The sequence below is a fragment of the Orbicella faveolata genome, unplaced genomic scaffold (assembly GCF_042242905.1).
Source record: "Orbicella faveolata isolate gen_17 unplaced genomic scaffold, um_ofav_v1 contig_48, whole genome shotgun sequence".
NCBI classification, from domain to species: Eukaryota; Metazoa; Cnidaria; class Anthozoa; order Scleractinia; family Merulinidae; genus Orbicella; species Orbicella faveolata.
This window is the reverse complement of record NW_028301578.1, coordinates 2,833,157-2,853,856: the sequence shown is the minus strand read 5'-3', so window position 1 is coordinate 2,853,856 and position 20,700 is coordinate 2,833,157. Positions and strand designations below refer to the sequence as shown.

At 40.3% G+C, this 20,700-nt stretch overlaps 2 protein-coding genes and 2 pseudogenes across 2 annotated transcripts in view; all 4 read left to right on the top strand.

Annotated features, from left to right (window-relative positions):
* LOC149095962 (uncharacterized) overlaps positions 1–20,700 on the top strand; it is a 302,109-nt gene that overhangs the window by 247,142 nt on the left and 34,267 nt on the right. The gene's annotated exons all lie outside the window — the stretch shown is intronic.
* LOC149095967 (uncharacterized) lies at positions 686–4,206 on the top strand (annotated as a pseudogene).
* LOC149095966 (uncharacterized) lies at positions 4,148–6,101 on the top strand (annotated as a pseudogene).
* On the top strand, positions 16,184–18,952 carry LOC110064304 (melanocyte-stimulating hormone receptor-like). Its single transcript, XM_020771340.2, has 2 exons — positions 16,184–16,311; positions 17,442–18,952. The coding sequence occupies exon 2, from the start codon at positions 17,593–17,595 to the stop codon at positions 18,517–18,519; it is 927 nt and encodes a 308-aa protein (XP_020626999.1). The 5' UTR covers positions 16,184–16,311; positions 17,442–17,592; the 3' UTR covers positions 18,520–18,952.

Genomic DNA, 20,700 nt, shown 5'->3' with positions numbered 1-20,700 from the left:
CAGTCTTCGAGGAGCGGTACTCGAATCTCTTCGAGTTTTTACTAATGACGGCAACCACTAATTTTCTTTTGTTACTTTTCATTTCGATCAAATGTTATGCAGTGATGTTAATTTTTGGACAAAGCCCAATCCTGTTTGTTTCAGCCTGTTTTATTTTAGTCGTTGCGGCTTATCTGCGCACGGCACTGTCTGCGTGTCGGCCTTTGATTTTACTGTTTAGTCGATGCCGCTTATCAGCGCACGGCACTGGCTGCGTGTCAGCCCTGATTTTACTGTTTAGTCGTTGCGGCTTATTTGCGCACGGCACTGGCTGCGTGTCAGCCTTTGATTTTATTGTTTAGTGTTGCAGTTTATCTGCGCACGACACTGGCTGTACACTGTTTTAGTTGTTTGGTTCTGGTAGAAACCGGTATTCTATGATTTCATTTTTATGTGGCTTGAGCACTATTTTTCATTTTTTCGCCGCCAGGTGCCGTTAATTAGGGTGTGCCCTATTCACTCGGTATCCTGTGCTGGCACTATATTTATACTCTCCCCTGAAACTTGGCTTTTCACATTCTTTATCTTGTCTAGATAGTTTTGCTAACATTACCATCGCGTTTTTCCGGTACCGCCCCTCGAAGCAATCTTAATTTAGTCATTGATAGTCTCAGGAAGTTAACTGACATGTTCTTATCGATAAGTTATGCCGCCCAAGAAGCGTTCCGCACCCACCACCCGCTCGAAATCTAAAAGGCCGAGGGCTTTAGAGCGCATGGAAGAAACAGCAGAATCAGTTACTACAACGCCTCCACAGAACCTAATGACGGTGGACGTGCAAGCTCTGTCCGCAACGATATCTCTCGCTGTCACCCAAGCTGTCCAACAGGCACTGGGGCAGGTCAACAAAGCACCCACGCCGGTCGCTGCAGAGAAAGAGCTGGGAGAGGCGTCGTTACAGGATGAAGTTTCCGTGCTCACCGAATGTACGGCCACTACGTTCACGACACAGCCGCTTTCGTTGCCATCTAATAGGGAACCGTTCGCCAGTATCGCGGTGGCTCTAGGTAGTAGGGCAAGCCTTAAGCTTAGGGCTAAAATTTGGGCTAAATAATTCATCGAGTTTGGGTCCCTTCTCACATCATCCCCTAATCAGGATAGATTTTCTGTCTGTTTAACGCCTTCGTCTAACTCGCCAACTCAACCTCGTCTGACCCTTGTGCCATGCCAACCCTCTAAAAAAATTCACACCTTTCTGCAATGGCTCTCAGCCTTTAATATCTTTGTTGCGATTTTTTCTGAGAAATTTCCGAACGAGACCCCTAGGCTAATGAAATATAGTGAGATTGTTCGCGACATTTCTACTAAACCCGGCGACTGGTATTTCTACGACGAACAGTTTCGTTACATAACAATAATAATAATAATAATAATAATAATAATAATAATAATAATAATAATTATGAATTTGTTGTGTGTTGTGTTGTATGTTCAAATGCGCATTACAATTAAAATACATAAAAAATGAACGTTACACGCTAAAAGTAAAACTTACAGCTTAAAAACTAAAATTCTAAAACAACTAAGTTATAGGTTAAAAATTACAACCGTTAAAGTACAATTTATACCTAACTAAAATCTAAAATTCAAAGAAATTACAATACTATTCGGATTTTAGTAAAAACGCTTTAGAAAAGCGTGTCGTTACATATGACAGTCAGCCCCTGACCAGTATCCTTGGGACCCATTCATTGGGAACTATGCATTAAGGCGGTTATAAATTTTCGTGCCAGACCCGCGCAACCTAAGCCGGATATGGCATCTCCACACACTAGGCCTTGACAGTCCTTTCCCAAATAGCTGGTTTTCACATGACGTTAGTGAAATTCAAACTACAAAACTATTGATCTTCCTGAGATTTTACTTTAATGATGTATAAGAGCTGCTGAATACTAATATTCATACAAATTTTCGCTCCGAATGGGTTCCTCGTTTTGTGATACACTACGTTTGAATTTCTAAGCTTTTGCGTGACGCGGCATTTACATGACAGCCAAGAGAGCTGTCATGATGGTTAAAAAAGTGACTTATTTCGGGGAACTTGGCTATCTGAACAGTTCATGTCTTAGAAAAAGTATCATTTTAATGTTTTAGAGTTTCTCGAGGGATAAATTCACGCTTTTGTAGCAAAACTCAGTGACAAATGTTTCTGTTGGTTCCGGCCGCCATGTTGGTGCCCATACGGATGGTCACCAGCATGGCGTCTCCATACAAATCTCAGTAAACCTGGGGAAAAAATTTCTCCGCATATCTCGCATAAGAAAAATTGCTGTGACCAGAATTTTGGCGAGAGGTTTTGCATATTTACCTTCTTTGATTTCCCGGATTCTGGATTTTATCTATTGACCGGTTTTGTTTTTTTTTTATTTTGATCTATTTTGAATTGCGCGACACTGAAAACCAGCAAAAGGGACCTGTTGGTTATTTCACGGAGGCAAATACTGTGGTGGTTGCAAATTCGAGCATAATTGTTTCAAATGCGGTGCCAAGCACCCAGCCAGCCAGTGCTCCGTCGTTAATTAACAACGTGCCGCTCTTCCCATGGATCTAGTCTTGCTCAGCCGGCCGGTCACGTCCGTAAAGGTGGACAGGCTTGAATATCTTCTACACGGCTACCCTGCTTCCCTTAGAGAGTATTAAGTTTCTGGCTTTTCTTCCGTTTTTCGTATCAATTTTGTGGGTGAGCGGCACTCTTTTGAATCCCCCAATCTGAAAAGCGCTCTCGAGCAGCCACAAATCGTTGTTTCCAAATTAAACAAGGAACACGAGGCCGGTCGCATCGTGGGCCCGTATTCCGAACCGCCTTTTCAAAATTTCCCCGCTAGACATAGTTCCCAAGAAGGATCCCTCGGAATTTCGTCTTATATATCATCTATCCTATCCCCCCGGCTCATCTGTTAATGATTTCATTCCTGAAGATTGTTCGTCAGTTCACTATGCGTCAATCAACGATGCCATATCCGTCATCAAACGGAAGGGGCCTGGTTGTTTTATGGCGAAAACAGATGTCAAGTCCGCTTTTCGAATCATACCAATTCAACCCAATGACTTTGCTTCGTTGGGCATGAAATGGTAAAACTTGTACCACTTCGATCGCTGTCTCCCCATGGGCTGCTCCTTTTCATGCGCTATTTTTGAAGCTTTTAGTACGGCACTAGAATGGCCTGCCATGAACCGTTTGGGAGCTTCGGGGGTCCTACACACTTAAGACGATTTCCTGTTTATTGTTGATAGCCAAGAAAAATGCCATGACGACTGAACTAATTTTCTTAGCTTGTGCGAGTACATCGGTGTGCCCATAGCACAGGAAAAAACTGTCGGCCCAGATACTTTACAGTTTGCGGGAATCACGCTTGACTCGGTAATGCAGGAAGCCAGGCTGCCGGTCGATAAGCTTCAGAAATGTCGTAAGTTACTCTTAGGGAATTGCAGTCTCTATTAGGCCTTTTAAATTTTACCTGTTCAGTTATTGTCCCAGGCCGCGCCTTTCTTCGCCGCATGATTGATCTTACCAAAGGGGCCAAGCGCCCGTACCACCGCATTCGTCTAAGTAAAGAAGCCAAGTCCGACATGGCCACTTGGCTCACATTTTTGGATAAGGTTAATGGCATAACGTTTTTCTTGGATGATAAATGGGAAACGTCGTCTTCCCTCGAGCTGTTTACTGATGCAACCGGTTCTAAAGGCTATGGTGCCATCTTTGGTAAGCATTGGTTTTGCGGCGCGTGGCCTGCTTCGTGGACCTCCTTAATATTGCCTTTTCAGAACTGTTTCCGATAGTCCTTTCGTTGCACATTTGGGGGCCACTTATGGCCAACAAATGCGTGGCCTTTTACACGGATAATGCTGCTATTGTCAATATCATTAATCACCAGACCTCTAAACATCCAGTAGTCATGATTTTAGTTCGCGATCTGGTTTTAACATCACTTACATATAATATTTTGTTTCGAGCGCGTCACATTCCAGGCGTGCATAATACTGGTGCGGATTACATTTCACGTTTTCAGGACGAGCAGTTCAAGCAACTCTCGCCCGGCGCGGACGAACTGCCAACTCTAGTTCCCACCTACCTTCTGCCAGAGAATTGGTCCCTGTGCTGAAGGGTTTGTTAAATTTCGCACTGTCGTCGGGCACACACAAACTTTACCAGAGAGCTTGGGCTAAATCCCGATTAACCCATATCAATGCCTTCGTTGGCCCTCTTTATCTCTTATCTCCACGCACGGAAATTAGCCTCCTCGACCATTAAATCTTATCTGCCCGCTATCAGTTACGCGCACAAATTGAAAGGTTTATGCGATCCTACGCAGGCATTTTTAATCAACAAGTTATATCCGTTTACCAATTTCGCGGCCCGTGTTGCACGAGCTGGTCGGTTCACTAGGTCATACTCCATCATCAGCCTTTCAACGTACTCTATACTTTCTGTTCTTACTCGCCTTTTACGGCTTCTTTAGGATCGGTGAGCTAGCGGCCAAGAGCGCGATTTCTGGAAGCGCGGTAGTTCAAGACAATCAACTCCGCTTTCTCACTCAGAAAGGTAACATTCGCATGATCAAAATAACTATCACAAAGTTTAAGCACAATGCCACAAACCGATATCTTGATTGAACGGGAGCTTTCCTTACCATTTTGCCCCGTTCAGGCTATGCTCAATTTTTGCAAAAACAGAGGCCACCAGCCCGGGCCACTTTTTTGCCATACCGACATGAGCCCAATCACAGTTAGTCAGTTCAGTGCAGAATTATATCGCTGCTTGATATTTTGCAGTCTAGATACGAGCAGATATAAGGGTCATAGCTTTCGAATTGGCGCCACTTGTCACGCGGCCGACAAAGGTTTTTCTGACGCCCAAATTCGGACGCTTAGCCGTTGGAAATCCGATGCGTTTAAAGTTTATCACAGGTCCGACACCTTGCATGCAAATTGACTACCTTTTAATATACGTAGATTTGTCCCTACTTGGTAGCCCTCGGAACTAAGCCCCGGTTTTACCCTTGTTTAACAGCAGTCTGGTCAATATGGAGGGTCAGGTATAGGACTGCTTTTTCATCGACTGACTTCCTCCTAGTGTATCTGTTCAGCACAGTACTTACTCGATTCTTTGGGTTATATTAAGTTACTCTTTAGCATATCGCGAGTCTATGCCCAATTGTCTTAGCCCGTTCAGTTAGTTAGTGACATGACTGTTACAATGTTAGTTGGGTTAATATAGAAGGTCAGGTATTGGACTGCTTGTTGTGGCTTGTGGCGAAAGTTTTAACCCCACCTTTCCTGAAGAGATTTTAATCTTTGTTTGTAACCTTATTTTCAATTAAACTCGTCACATTTGTGGCCATTTATCCCAAGCGATTCGCTTCTATTGTCGTCTACCTATCTCTCCAGCAAACTAGTGCGACACCTTACGGAGCTGTCGATGTCTTAATGTTTCCAAATGACTCAAGATAAAATATTATTATCGTTTCTGCTTATTAAGTCTACTAAAATAAAATCAGGGGAGAATAATGAGAGAAGACATTGACTTTAATTACTTAAAAGATTTCAGTCCATGAATGATCTCTTGTATCTGAATAAAGGCATTTTTGTTGTCCAGCATACTTGGTAATTCATTTTTAATTCTAGCTTTGAAAGACTTTTTTTGGTAGCGCTCTTAGCAAAAGCGAAAGAACTGTGTCAAGGGTAATAATAATAAAAAAAAAACATGGTTTACAAAGATTGTTGAATGTTTATCTTTGAATGCAGACAGTTTAAAAACACTACAGCTGTGCACTCTTTCTGGGCACCTATTGAAATCTGTTTTATTTATCCTTTCTCTTAATGGGACATCGCCGTAACATTTTTTCCAGGATTTTCAAGGAATTGAACGGGCTATGCGTTAGAAAATGGATACGACTGTCCTTAATTATAAAGAGTTGTTTCTTCGTATTCATATTGAAGCTGTGTTCACTCTGCAGTTTCATATCCATTCTTCAGTGCCTCGTTTCCTTGTTGTTCTTCTCGGCTAGCTCCAATATTTTCTTCTTGCTCGACGTCAGCTATGGCTCCAATCTGCTTTGGTCCAAATACTTTCCTTTCAAGTTCCTCAGCTTGTGAAACAGTTTTCGAGACAACAACTTAATAACAGCTACTCGAAAATAACTAATTCTTGCAGCGTAAATCAGCGGATAAAAAGGGAATTCAAAACCGTTTATAACGAAACTAAACACAAAAACGCATACCCATCATAAGTAGGGATGATTTCTTTAAAGGCTGCCGCACACTAGCCGGTTTTTTGTCGGCCGATCAAAAATCTTCACTTGTCGGCTAGTGTGCGGTGAATACAAACAAGTCTGCGTCTGCGACAAGATCGGGGTTTGTCGGGCAATATCTGACAGTGCTAGATCTCAAAACGTCTTGTCGGGTCTTGTCGGCTAGTGTGCGGTGGACCAAGGCAATTTGTCGGAGCTCGCGCCCGCCTCAACCAATTAGGAAGTGTCATGAGAGTCACGTTAGTGGAATAGGCGCCATCTTGATTTTGGATGACTCGGCCACATATCTTAACGCAGTTAGTCGCGGCAGAAACTCAGCGAGTGTGCGGCAAGCAGATGGCCCGACAAATTTTGACCCGATTTGACCCCGACAAAAAATCTGCAGTTCTAGGATAAAAAAATAGTGTGCGGCAGCCTTAAAGGATTTAACAATTTTGGTAGAAATATTTACCGGAACGTAACACGGAGACATACTAAGTAGGAGGGTTGTCCAATACTGTCGAGTAGATTCCATCGGAAAATGGGATCTTACGAATCGTTCGACTCGACAAATGGAGAATGTTATTGACGATCCGACAGGTTGAGTTGTCGATCGGAAAATTGCATCTCATTAGCGAGACTTTAAAAAATATTTCACGATATTCTTAAGTTTCAATGAGGTTGTTGAAGGGCGAACCGAACTTTTGAAAGTAATTGACGGCGATGCACTTTTTCCATAAGAGAGTGGCCGGCGTCGTTCAGGAGAGACTTTTGGGGAAAACCCATTAGCGATCGAGGAAGCTTTAAGTTAATGCTGTTTCTGATAGGAAACGGTCTTGAACCCAAACTAGCCTCGGAGTGGGTGATGCTCTCACAGTACTGGACTCACGACCAGGAGAAGATGAAGAAAAGGGCAAGACAAGTGGACTTCGTGGTCGCTAACTTGGAGGCGAAGAAGGGCGAGTGGTTTTATTTTGACATCATCCACCAGCGCCTTGTGGGAAAGCTGTGTATATTTTTTTGGTAAAAGACAATGGAATTTTTAGAGAGCTGCACAATAGAAACACAATTTTGTCCGAAGTTAAATCATCCAAAAAAAATGCAGTATTGCCACCAGACACCCAGGTTACTGTAGTTTTTATTGTTATTAATCGTTCAGTTCCAAAAAAATAAGAAACTCTGCTGTTGATGCAGATTGAACAAGTTTATGTTTGCAACAAGTTTTGTATGTTTCAACAGTGGCCATAACACACCTGAAGTAACCAGATTTCTGTTATACACTGGTTGATATGGCAGAAAGATTATAAAGAAGGTTCCATCAAATAGGCTTGTCTTAGATAAGTATTATTGACCAATAAAAAGAAAGTTTTTAAGATAATCATAGCTATTTCACTTTTTACTTAACTGATAACAGTTGGGGAATAATTTGAATGTTTCTCTGTATGATAACAAATTGGTACCGTGGACTTAGCCTTCTTATAAAGTACTCTCTGTAAATTGGGACTAGTTGCATGACCTGCATAGTAATGGTGGTTATATATATTTCATATTCTACTTAGATTTTTGTAATAGTTAGGAAATATGTTGTAAGTTAAGACTCAAGACTGACAACTTGACTTAGGGACCGTTCATTTTTTATGAGGGAAGGGGGGCTGGTGGGATTTGGGAAGCGGCATTTAAAAATCGCATGACCCCCCCTCAGCTTACCAATTTTTTCACATGGCCCCCCCTTATAGCGGTCATTTTTTGGGATGACTCCCCCCCCCAAAAAAAAATTGAACAAACAATATTTAGGTTTCAACTTTTTTAATATTTCTCTATTATCCCCCTACTTCACGTTATTGTGCTCACTATGAAGACAATATTTACAATCTCTATACGACAGAGAGCTGTTGTTTAAAAAACAAATCAAAAGAAAGAGAAGTCAATTTCGGATCTCCTAGTTGTGGCTCGCCCTGAGCATGTGGCATTTGGCCTCTCATTGGCATCTTCCTCATCTGAATTGATGAATGCAAGAATGACGTCACTTGAATCATCGTCTCCCGCAGAGTCAATGGCATCACTGTCATACTCATCATTGTCACTTTCATCCCTTTCACTGCTGTCAGCACTTGCCCTGTGGTCATTTTGTGTCGATGTCCTGGCATTTCTCAGCGTTGGTTGGCCAGCTCTGAGAGGACTCTTCTGCTGCAAGCATGAATGTCTTACAATTGCCTTTACTTTCTCACTCTTGCTGCTTTTCAAATGCTGCTTCAGCCCTTGGTGGTTTGAGTACTTGTTTAGTTCTGGAACACGTAGCTTTTTAAGCTTGGTTAGATCTTCGCACAACTCAGTCCAAGGATAATCCTCCTCCCTACTTAACTTTGCCTTTTCTTCTACTCTCTTTTTCCTTTTAAATTCCAGCACTTCAAGATGCTGAAGATAATCCACCACAAACTTCGATTTGACAATAAACTTATCTGCAAATAGAGCAACGCTCTCTGGGTCAGATAAAACCAGCCTGCCACTTCCATGCTCTTTCTTCTTTATATTGTTAATCCAATCGGGGAAAGAGCGCATTACTACATGAGCATCATGAAAGAGGCTCATTCCAAAATGCGCAATAATGACGAAAGCGACGAGTCGTTTAAGAAAAGGTTTACAGCTGAACGATCCAGGCAGTTTGACATCTTACAAGCAAAAGAAGCAATCTTTCTAAGTGCGGATGGCTGTTCAGAAAGGGCGAGTGAGTTTTCCATGCAAGGGTACCAGTTGAAGCCCAGTGATGGAAGAAAACTGAACTTCTCCATCAAAGAGCACAGAGCAATGGTGGAAAAGTTGAATGTCATATTGAAAGATGTAAAGGAACACGATTCCACACTCTTTCAGTCCAATGGGCTTGCTTTAAAGCAGGGCGGAGAATTTGCCCACAGTTTTAATGTAAAACAGATCAAATGTACAGAAGCTAAGTTGACGAAGGTCACGCAGGACATGGAAGCACTAGAAAATAAGAAGAGCAATTATAACAGCATATTCAAAGGCATACTCAAACAGCACATCAACAAAAGGAGAAGGAAAAAAGAAAACCGCAGAAAGTCAAATGAAAGAAAGAGGAAGCGGACTGAAAACAACGTCCAACGAGTTTATGGAATCTGTTGGAAACCCGTTAGGAAATGATCTTCCACAATGCCTTGTGTACCCTCCTAGAACGGCCGTCCCGGAAGAGTGTCTTAAAGTTGAGGATGTTGCCACGTCGATATTTAGAAGAGATGGGCCATACATCGCACAGCTCTTGGAAGGGAATTATTTCACCAATGTTGCAAGAAGTAGAATCACCACCAACCTTGAGCGGGAAGTCAGAGATAATGTTTACACCTTCATGTACCCTGAAGAGTACACTCTGACGGAAAGCATTGCTGCTTCTTGCAGCATTGGTGAAAGAGACTCCCATAGCAGCACAAGCGGCGACGAAGAACTCGACGACAGCGGAGATGAAGATGAGTGCCAGTGAAAGTTGCATTCGAAAATAACAGTGTTAAATACTTCTTTTCAGTAGCTACAAATGCTTTTTGTCGCCAAACGTTTTTTTAAAGCAGAAGGAAAGTTTGTAATAAATTTGTATCCTGCCTTCTATGTTTATTCTACAGCAATTTTTTTGATATTCAAACATGATGCCATTTTAAAGTTTTACTAAAATATTTCACGTGACCCCCCCTTTTCCCCTTATTTTTTTGGGATGGCCCCCCCTCGAAAGCCATTTTTTTTCGCATGGCCCCCCCCCCAAATCCCACCAGCCCCCCCTACCTCATAAAAAATGAACGGTCCCTTATTCGTAAATTTAATTAAAGAATAAAATGAGAAATTAAGTGAATTTGTTTTCCTCGTTTTGTTGTTGAATGCACTATTACACTATTACTATTAGTAATAGTAATTGCACTGATATGAAATTTTGAGCCAATTAACAGTAGGAATACAGCAGGAGAGATCCCATTTAAGTGAACATGATTGACACATTAATGACATAGGAGTCCAAATACAGGTATCCAGTTACAGAATTTGTAATTTGATATTTGTAATTAGACACCCACCTGATTGCCCTCCAGTTATAATTACCGTACAAATGCTACGAGCAGAACCAATTGAAATTAATAATTTTCTTATAAATACTATTTCTACTGTAACTTATTAAACCATTAATCGGCGGCTCACATAATTAAGGGTTTCTTTTAACACTTCCAATTAGCATCCCTGTCCTTTCGATAAGGGAGTGCCCCCCCTCCCCCAAATGAACGATAGAATACGTGTTTTAGACCCTGTGCACACAAATCCGATAAATTTGAAAACATTTCGTATTATTTTTAATATTTTCACACTACAAACTTCTCCATGTAAATTTGAAAACGAAATGCAACATCAGCGCTAGATAAATGGTTGACCATGCATGCATTATTACTAAAGCTTGCACTTAATTGAAAATAGGGAATTTAATTCTATTTTTTTGTCAACATGCCGGATAACCACAATCAGAAAATGGGTCCCCAAGACGTAGCTGTGTCTAGTCCTGAGTAATTGAGATTTATGCATTGTTGCATTGTACTGTCACGAGGGTTGTCCAATACTGTCGAGTAGATGTTCCCAAATAGCTGCCCTACAAAAGGGTGTCTCAGACTTTTGAATTTCGACCTCGTTAAAAACTTATGGCTTTGTTTCTTAAAGGATATCACAAGCTTTGGAACATCAAACTTTAGGGTGGTATAAAAAGAAAACGAAGCGATCTTTGAGAAATCGAAGACACCCTTTTGAAAGGCAATGTGTAACGAATCATTTGCGATGTTAAACACGTTGCGGCGATAATCGTGGCTATAAACGAACTAGAAAAAAAAAGAAAGGGTAAATATCGCTTCGCTGCGCAAAATTTAGAAAACTTTTATGTTTTCAAAAAAAGAAAAAAACGTAATCAAATTCTTCATTTATTTAGCTTTCAGAAAATGTTCACTTTATTGCAGTTTATTTTTAAAGCCCCGCCACGAAACATATTAACGTGAGGTGGTCAATTGTGATATACTGACACCTTAAAATGCGTCTCAATCACGCACCACAGACCGCGATTTTTCTCGTGTGCGCCAGGAATGTGTGCAGCTTCGCCATAAGCGCGCGCTTGCACTGTGACAAAATACAAAGTCATTGTTCACGTTCATGCAGAGTGTTGTGCATGCTTTCTATTAGCGAAATTTTTCGCGCTAATGTAGACAAAAAATTCGAAACGTACCAGAATTTTATTCCGATTGTCATACGTTGTCATCGGTCGGTTCACGGTAGAGTTATTGCGATAGAAAACTTGTTATGTTTGGCTTTATACTAACTTTGGTGTTTGTAGAACGAGGAATATTCATATCTTTTTGTCCTTTTCCACTGTGCTTTTGTTATAGCGGCGTTTTGTCGATTGCCAATCATTGATTCCTCGATAAGAGTATTTTTGCGATATACTACGGATATGTTAGCGGCGTAAATGACCATGCAAAACGCATCTGTTTATGTCCTCTTTCACCGTGCTTAAATGACCATGGAATGTTTCGTTTATACTACCTTTGGTGTTTTTAGAACGAGGAATATTCATGTATTTATATCCTCTTTCCCCAGTGTTTTTAGAACGGGGAATATTCATGTGTTTATGTACTCTTTCACCGTGCTTTTCTTATAGCGACGTAAATGACTATGCAATGTTTCGTTTATACTACCTTTGGTGTTTTTAGAACGAGGAATATTCATGTATTTATGTCCTCTTTCACCGGTGTTTTTAGAACGAGGAATATTCATGTGTTTATGTACTCTTTCACCGTGCTTTTCTTATAGCGACGTAAATGACTATGCAATGTTTCGTTTATACTACCTTTGGTGTTTTTAGAACGAGGAATATTCATGTGTTTATGTCCTCTTTCACCGGTGTTTTTAGAACGAGGAATATCCATGTGATCATGTACTCTTTCACCGTGCTTTTCTTATAGCGGCGTAAATGACTATGCAATGTTTCGTTTATACTACCTTTGGTGTTTGTAGAACGAGGAATATTCATGTGTTTATCTCCTCTTTCACAGTGCTTTCGTTATAATAGCCTGTGAACGAATCGACAACGTTGGACCGCCGGGTCTGTTGTTACTAATGAGATGCGATTTTTCGATCGACAACGAATAGAAAGTTCTCTTTTCCGATGGAATCTACTCGACAGTATTGGACATGAGTGGAGGCTAAGTAGTACAGTACTTGTTGTATAAGATGCTCTCTTATTTTTAAGCATTTTCTCTTTGGCCTCTAACGAAAATTAGTTGGCAGCAATTTGTTTTTCGATCCGGCGGACTTCCTTCTACAACTGGGTCTACCACGTGGTCAGTTGTGGCTAAACAGGCGAGTGCTAGGTTAGATTTGGTGCGAAGCTGTCGTTTGATTTCACCCCAACCATCACCAGTATGTTCCGCAAGATGATCACAGAACAGGTAAAAGCGTTAACGTTGATTTTGACGATGAATACAGCGCGAAGATTTGTCAGTGGATTTAGAAGAAAAAAAAGCGTAACCACAACTCAGCAGTGTGGTGTTGTTTGCACTCACCTTTTTCTCAAGGAACTTCTAATCCGTGTTTTTGAGGGTATATGATTGATCGTGTAGATTAATAACTACCGGTTAATGAAGACCTAGAACAGGAGGCATTTTACCGGACACGTGAGGCAATAGTTGAAAAAAGAAGAAGAAGAAGAAGAAGAAGAAGAAGAAGAAGAAGAAGAAGAAGAAGAAGAAGAAGAAGGGATGCTTGCTGTCAATTGCATATTCAACCTTGACTGCAGTTTAAAGAGCTTTTGCTAAACAATGTTTTCGAGTGCCCCGTGAGTTTGAACTTAAACGAACCAAAACTGAACTAGTTAAATACAACGGAAATCTGGTGATTACTGTATGGTCTCCTTTCTCCATTTTCCTTACTTAGTTCCTCCTTTCTTTCTCCTTTCTTCCATTTTCCTTACGTAGCTCCGTTCATTACCAAACTTCCTTCACTAAATAGAAGACATCCTGTAATAGTTACTAGAATACGAAACAATGACTTTCTAACATACATAACAAGGCCGGATTTGGAACCTGTAATTACACACTTTATTCAAGCCAATCCGAAAGTCTTTAACGACAAAATAAGACTTCTGGAGACGATATATAACCCCTTTGATCTTGATCGCTGTTGACACATATAAGGACCCCAAATTCCGTTCGAAAGTTTCTAGTTTGAATTTTTGTGCCTCTTGTAGGTATAAGTAATCACGTGTATGCGAGTGCAATTTATGATTTACATTGTGAGTGGTATTTGGAAATTCACCAAAAATTGCATCAGCCTTTAGGGAGTACAATTTGAAAGAACTTGTAAGTATCCCAACTGATGTTGCTTTAGCTTTGTTTTTCGCTTATTTAATTTTTTTCTCACTTTTCCAGACCTAAAGCGCCAAAAAAAATTGTCTTATGTGCCTTTTGCCAAAATGGTTTAAAAGGGCTTATATTGCCTATGTTTGGAACTTTGCCTACTTTATTATAAGAACTGTTACAGAGGAACGGAAATGTAGAGTTAAAACGAGCCTTCTTTTAGGAAATTAGAATTGACTTTTACACAAATTACAAATGTGGTATCAATAATGGAAACTGATATTGAGTTCGACAATATATAGCCTCTCGTGAAAGGTGAAAGGTATAAACGTAAATGTCCAAGCTATCGACTCATGAACAGCACTTTCTAGAAAATGAACTTCGTCTTTATTAAAGCTCTTCTAAATCCTAGGAGATGCTAAAAGGAGATACTTTAAGATATACAGAGGTTACGATATATTAAGAGAAGTTTGCCCAATTGACCATTTTCTTTATCTCGATATGGGAAGTAGAACTTCCTTGCAATTAATGGGAACTATTTTCGAGGAGAATGTCATTGAAAACAAAAAGGTTCCATTTGTTTACCCATTGTCTTTTTTTAGGGTCAGTCCTAGCTATAGTCACGAATATGGCCTACTGAAAAGAGGTACCTTGTAGTCATTGTAATACACATACTGAACTCAGCTGACAGGGAACGTAACAGTCGAAAACAGGTTTTTCTTGCGTGTTTTTTGTTGTTGTTTCTTTTTTTGAAGTAAATGTATAAAATGGAACTAAAGCAGAAACAAAATTTAGTTAATACTTTTTTTTTTGCTTTTTTCTTTAATCCTATTTTATTATTTTCAAATTCGAGACTTTAATTTTGTTACTATTTTCCCCTATACTTCTATTTACTTCATTATAATGTTTTCCACTTCACTGGTGGAAACGTTCCTGCAAAATGCAGCTGCTCGGAGAATCGAGGTAAAGTAGCTGAAAAACAAAACACCCCATTTACATTTTGTTTAATTGATTTCGTTTTGAGTGATACATTGCTTTCGCCTCCACTTGCTTACTGACGGAAACGTAACAAAAAGCAACATGCGCAACATCTCCCGGATAAGCAAATTCTTATCTACGAAAACCACCGAGATCCTGGTCCATGCTTTTGTGTCATCCAAACTCGACCACTGCAACTCTCTTTTGTACAATGTACCGAAGTGTGCTTTAAAAAAGCTCCAGTCTGTTCAGAACGCCGCTGCCCGACTTATCACCTGTTCCCGAAAGTAGGACCACATCAATCCAATACTGAAAGAATTACACTGGCTTCCTGTTTCTGAACGCATTAAATTCAAGATTATGTTACTTACCTTTAAGGCTCTTCATCAACAATCTCCTGTCTACATTCAAGATCTAGTAGCGTACTACCAACCTTCCAGAATCCTCCGATCATCACACTTATTACTTCTTAACCCCACGAATTTTCACCTGAAGACGTATGGTTCTCGAGCTTTTGCTGTTTCCGCTCCTGAACTCTTGAACAGTCTACCTTTTTCTATCCACTCATGTGACAATCTAAGTTCTTTTAAATCTAAACTCAAAACTCATCTTTTTAAGAAAACTTATTATTCTTAGCGATTTTTACTTTCTATTACTTTCTTAAATGCACATTTTTAATTATTAAGATTAGTACAGCTCATTTTGGCGAATTGTACAGCGCCTAGAGCAGGCATGGATAGGCGCTATATAAATATTTATTTATTTATTATTTATTAAAAACAGACTATACAGCCAACGTTTTATCTGATTTATGATTAGATGCATTTTGGACAAGTTGGTTGATCAATCAAGATCCTGATTACTCAAGCGTCTGCTGTTAATAAACATAACCCAAACGTTCTTCATGTCGGAAAAATTCCTAGAGAAGAATATTTGATAATCTTGGCAAAATAAAATTAAGCATTTTTTTACTCAGTGGGAAGTCAAACAACTCACAACGTGCCAACGGGATTGAAGTTTAGTTTGGAATAATTCAAAGCTCTAATATTTAATCAGAAAGTAGTTGATCTCTATCTCTTTTAAGAGCAATCAAAATACAACGATACGCCAGTCGTCATGTTTACATTGCTTCATGCAAATCGACTTGGGGAAAGATTGAATCATGCGTTTGTCAAAGAAAGTTTACAATAATCAAGGCAGATGTCGAGTGTTGTATTTTTCACTCGTACAGAAAATTTAACTACAGCACAAGTCCTCGATGGCCGGAAAATTCTGCTGCAAATAGACATATTCTTTAGAGTTGTTATAAAATTCTTGAAAGAATTAAGTCCTAGTCGGAGAAATTCCTGGAACGAATTCTTGAAATTTCTGGGGAAAAAAAAAATAAGCATTACTCAACGGGAAGTCCAACATCTCACTAATTAAAGTTTGGTATAATTCAAAGGTTTGATATGTAATCACAAGGCAGCTGTTCTATATTTCTTTCATTAACTGACACCTCAGGAGCCATGTTTACATTGCCTCATGCAAATCGACTCAGAGATGTATTGAATCATGCGTTGTAGCACGAAAATTTACAATAATCAAGGCAGATGTTGAAGGCTGCCTTCTTCACCAGTACGTAAAACTGAAGGACAGCACAAGTCCTCGATGACCACCTCAGATTCCAATTTCTTTGACCGTTTCAGGTATTTTAAATATAGTTTTGTTTTTGCATTTTGAAACACCCTTGATATCAGCGATTGAACGAGTGACACAAAGGATTTATAGAGAACTTAAGCAATAAAGACGGCGACCACGAGGGCCAAGCCTAGAAACAATGAATTTATAGTTAACCTTTAAATTTCGCAATTGTCTAGATCTTTTTCAGTGATCTAATTCAGTGCACCTATTGGTCTCAGAACTTACTCAAACTAAATGTGAAACGTGAGAGTTCTCCAAAATACACAGAACTTAGTGTTAAAATATTTTACCAACAGTAAATACATTTTCTTGATCTAGAAAAGAAATCTAGATCGTGCGTGGGTGATTATAATATATAGATTTAGGCCAGCCTGAAAGCGCAGCTCCTGGGCCGGTTTGTTCAGAGCCCGATTAAGCAAGCCCAGGAAAAGGTAGAAGTTTGATCTGAGTTTTGTAACTTTGCGGTGAGGTTTTCTGTATATTGTTTGGCCTTTTGTTTTAGGTTTTTATAATCACCATGTACACAAAACTAAGCAACAAAAAACATATGTATAAGAGAAAAAGATAATTCGACTAGTTTTCAATCCTATGTTAGCGTTAACCGACTTCCGAACAATCCTGTCCAGTTTTCAATAAGTTAACTTGAGCCCGTGATCCAATCGAAAACCAGCACTTGGTTAGCGGTCAACCTTAAAACAACACATAACCTCGATGTGCCGTAAACTTGAGTCCGCGATATGGTCACGTGATTCTGGTCACCGGGTACCTCGTTTTGACAGGTGTCAATTAATCATAACATGGATGTCCAATAACAAAGAAGTACACGGTAAACCAAGGCTGCATGTTTCTGTCAACCATTATTTGGAGTATGGCCGCCATATTGCGCGACTCCGTCCGTCGCCGTCGTCGTTCGTACGCGCCCACGAGCAATGCCGCTAGCCATGATAACCACGAGAAGATCCGTTCATGGGTTGCCTTTTCTCTCCTATATGAGTATGGGGCTCCGCTTGGCGGCCCTTCGGGCCTCCGGAGCTCCACTATAACCTTAACCAAAAGAGTGACAATATCTTTTGTCTTTAGTAAACCTTTCAATCGGGCTAAAGCTTTATTTTTTGTTCTTGTTTTGCATAAGCAGGAAAAAGCTCTAAAAAGATTGAACTAGGTAAACGTTCACGCAATTTGGAGGCGTTTTTCATGGAAGAGGTCTAGGACAGCTGGGACAAGACTTGCATTTTCGATTGACTCCTGTCACTGCTTTTGACAGAATCAGCATGATCTAGAAAGAAATGGGGAACTCAACTAAAGATCAAACCCTCGTGACGATAGGAGACTTATTTTGCAAGGCGGATATTGTTGACACACATCAAAAGATTCTTGTCTCTGCGTTAAATGTTCTTCTTTCCGTCATTGCATTTCTTGGAAATATGCTGATTATTGTTGCTCTTCAGAAGCCCTCGTCTCTCTACCCGCCATCGAAACTATTGTTAGGTTGTCTGGCGAGCACTGATCTTTGCGTGGGCCTGGTTACGCAGCCTCTTCACGTAATCTATTTGATGCCTTCGGAACAATTCAAACGCTGTCACCTTGTAGGAATCCTTTCAATTACTATAGGTGCATTTTTAGGTGGCCTGTCTTTGTTCACACTGACTGCAATAAGCGTTGACAGACTTCTCGCTCTGTTGCTGGGACTACGATACAGACAAGTGGTAACTTTGAAGAGAGTATGGATCCTTGTGGTTAGTTTTTCGCTTTCAAACGCTGCCATTTCAATGACATTCTTCTACGGTCTACGCATCACTGCAGCATTCACCGGCATAGCAGTGGCAATGTGTATGCTAACCTCAGTCTTCTGTTACGCGAAAATCTATAGTTCACTTCGTCAACATCAAGTTTCAGTGCAAGATCATATTCAACAAGGACAACCGAACCAAGGAAAGGCTGTGCTTAATTTAGCACGATACAGAAAGACTGTGTCCAGTGTATTGTGGGTGCAGCTGACATTGGTGGCGTGTTATCTGCCTCATATCATAGTGGTTACTATGTTTGCTATATCGGGATCAGCTTCACCATCTCTTGCCCTCACTTGGGCTGTGACGCTATCCCTGGTTTACTTCAATTCATCATTAAACCCATTTCTGTACTGTTGGAAAATGAGGGAAGTGAGGAAAGCGGTCAAGAACACCATCAGTCAGTTTTGGCGTTGCTCAAGTTAATTGGCTCATAGAAAAACAAAATTAGAAGGAAAAACTGGACTGCAAAGCCGTCGACAAAAATAATATTCAAATTAAGCTATTAGCCCGAAATTGAACACCACGAGTCTTTGAGATTTTGGACGTTTTCTGGCTTCTAAATGCATTTCTTGGCTTAAACTGGTATAATAATATACTGTAAAGGTCACTATAAAAGTTAACGTTAAAAAAAAAATTAAAAAAACGACGTTTCGACCCTCCTAGGGAAACAATAAATTGGTTTGACAAATCAGCTAGTCCAAGAAATCGGGGGTAAAATTTATGCTTTTGTACATTACGCTAGCATTTTTTCGAGCATTTTAGTGAGGCAAAAGCACTAAGCATTATTCGAGCATTTTATAGTGGCATTTTCCCCGGAAAATTAATTGTTTTCCACGTCCAGAAAATAAAATAAAAATTATTTTTACGAGAAAATGAGGACTTAATTTGAAATTGAAAAAAATTCAAAATGCCACCCTAATACAGCTGCGTGGAGATTGAGAAGAGGTCAGCGGCAGTCAAATCAAATTAAATGATCATACAGAGAATTATCTTTTGGTGTATTAAGGTATCAGTGTAACCCATTTGACCATCCGCGCGCGGTCCGCTCTGGCGTTGGTGGTTTTATCAAAAACCCATGTAAACCGTATATTTACTGGAAGCTTAGTAACTGCAGATTATGACCCGACCTGTTCAAAACGGTAAACATTTACCGTGTTTCGAAAATGTGAATATGTTTACAAAGCTTCACGAACCCATAAATCAAGGTATACGCCCGCTAAATTTAGGTCGGATAAAACGATTAACATGGTGTCCGTTTCTTCACACATTGACCTCAAAAAGCGTGTATCAGATTTTTGGCGCATGCGTTTGTTATTGTTTTACAAGAGGATAAAGTTAGAAAAGGGGAAAAAATAGGACTGCCCGCAAAAGAAAGGCATAACTTTTTATGAAAAGAATAATAGAATTTGCAGACACGATTTTGTCGGCGATCGTTCTGACAAAATTCTCTCCGAATTTCAGCCAATTTGGTCCAGTGGCTGCCGACCTGGAATTCGAAATGTACGTACAACTCGCCTATTTTTTACTTTCGAGAAACAGAGAAAAAATAAAATTCGGCTGCATCCAAGTGTTATGAGATTATCACACCAAGGGAGACATCGCAGAGGAATCAACTTTCTGCCTAACAAAAGGACTGTGACAGTTAACATGGAACAGGTACAAATTTCCCCGACGGCGCGCGGTAAATCATTGACCATTGAATAAACCGCTTTTTCATGTGTGAAGTTAGAATCCCAAAGTTAGTAAACGTGAAATTATCTTTTGATTTACTATATTAGCGTTCGAAATTTTACGTATCGGTTGACTAATCTTCAAAATTATGACCATGTCAGTTAAAATGCCGAAGACCCGTAGAGGGTCCCCGAGAAAATGCAAGTGCACAAAGGGAAACGCCGGAGCGAACGTCGTAAACGGGACTTCGTCGACAAATGTTGATGCAAAGGCGAGGATGCTGGAAGAAATGACAATAGCTGGGTAACAAAAAAAAAATGTTGCACTGCTGATTCTAATTTTGTACAATCGATCTGCCTTTCAACTTCGTCCACTTCTCTTCGTCAATCTCCTCTGCTTCGACAGTTTCTTGCAACAGTATTTCAGCGCGGCTTGCGCTCATTTCGGCTTGCCCGCTGGCTTCCTGATCGCGATCGTTGTCGAGTTCATCCTGCAATTTGTCTTGATTGTAAAACGACCCTTTGTCGTTTTCCGCTTATTTAGCGGCCCACTCTTTGTCGACAGTGTTTTTCACCTTCTTTGGCCTTCATTCAGCCGATGAAAACGGGCAAGATCGCTTTTTCTTCTTCGAAGACATCCGGCACTGATTATGGCGCGCGAATCGCGTGTCAACTCAGCATGATCTTGATGTCATGTGACTTCTTGCCTCGTTAATGTTCCTAACCCATAACCCTTACTATGATTATATATAAACAAACAACACAACCAGAACATTTGTGGGGAAAAGGGGTAGGGGATGAAGCACTCCAATGAAGAATTCTAGGTCACTTTTTCCTAGGGGTGTAAGGATCACCCTGGGGGTGATAATCCCCCAGGGTACTCAGTACGAGGTGGTAATCCTCAAGAGGGGATGATAATCCCCCCAAGCAACCT

Excerpts from the sequence above, each read along its gene's own strand:
- LOC110064304 (XM_020771340.2), top strand. The coding sequence starts at position 17,593 with ATGGGGAACTCAACTAAAGATCAAACCCTCGTGACGATAGGAGACTTA.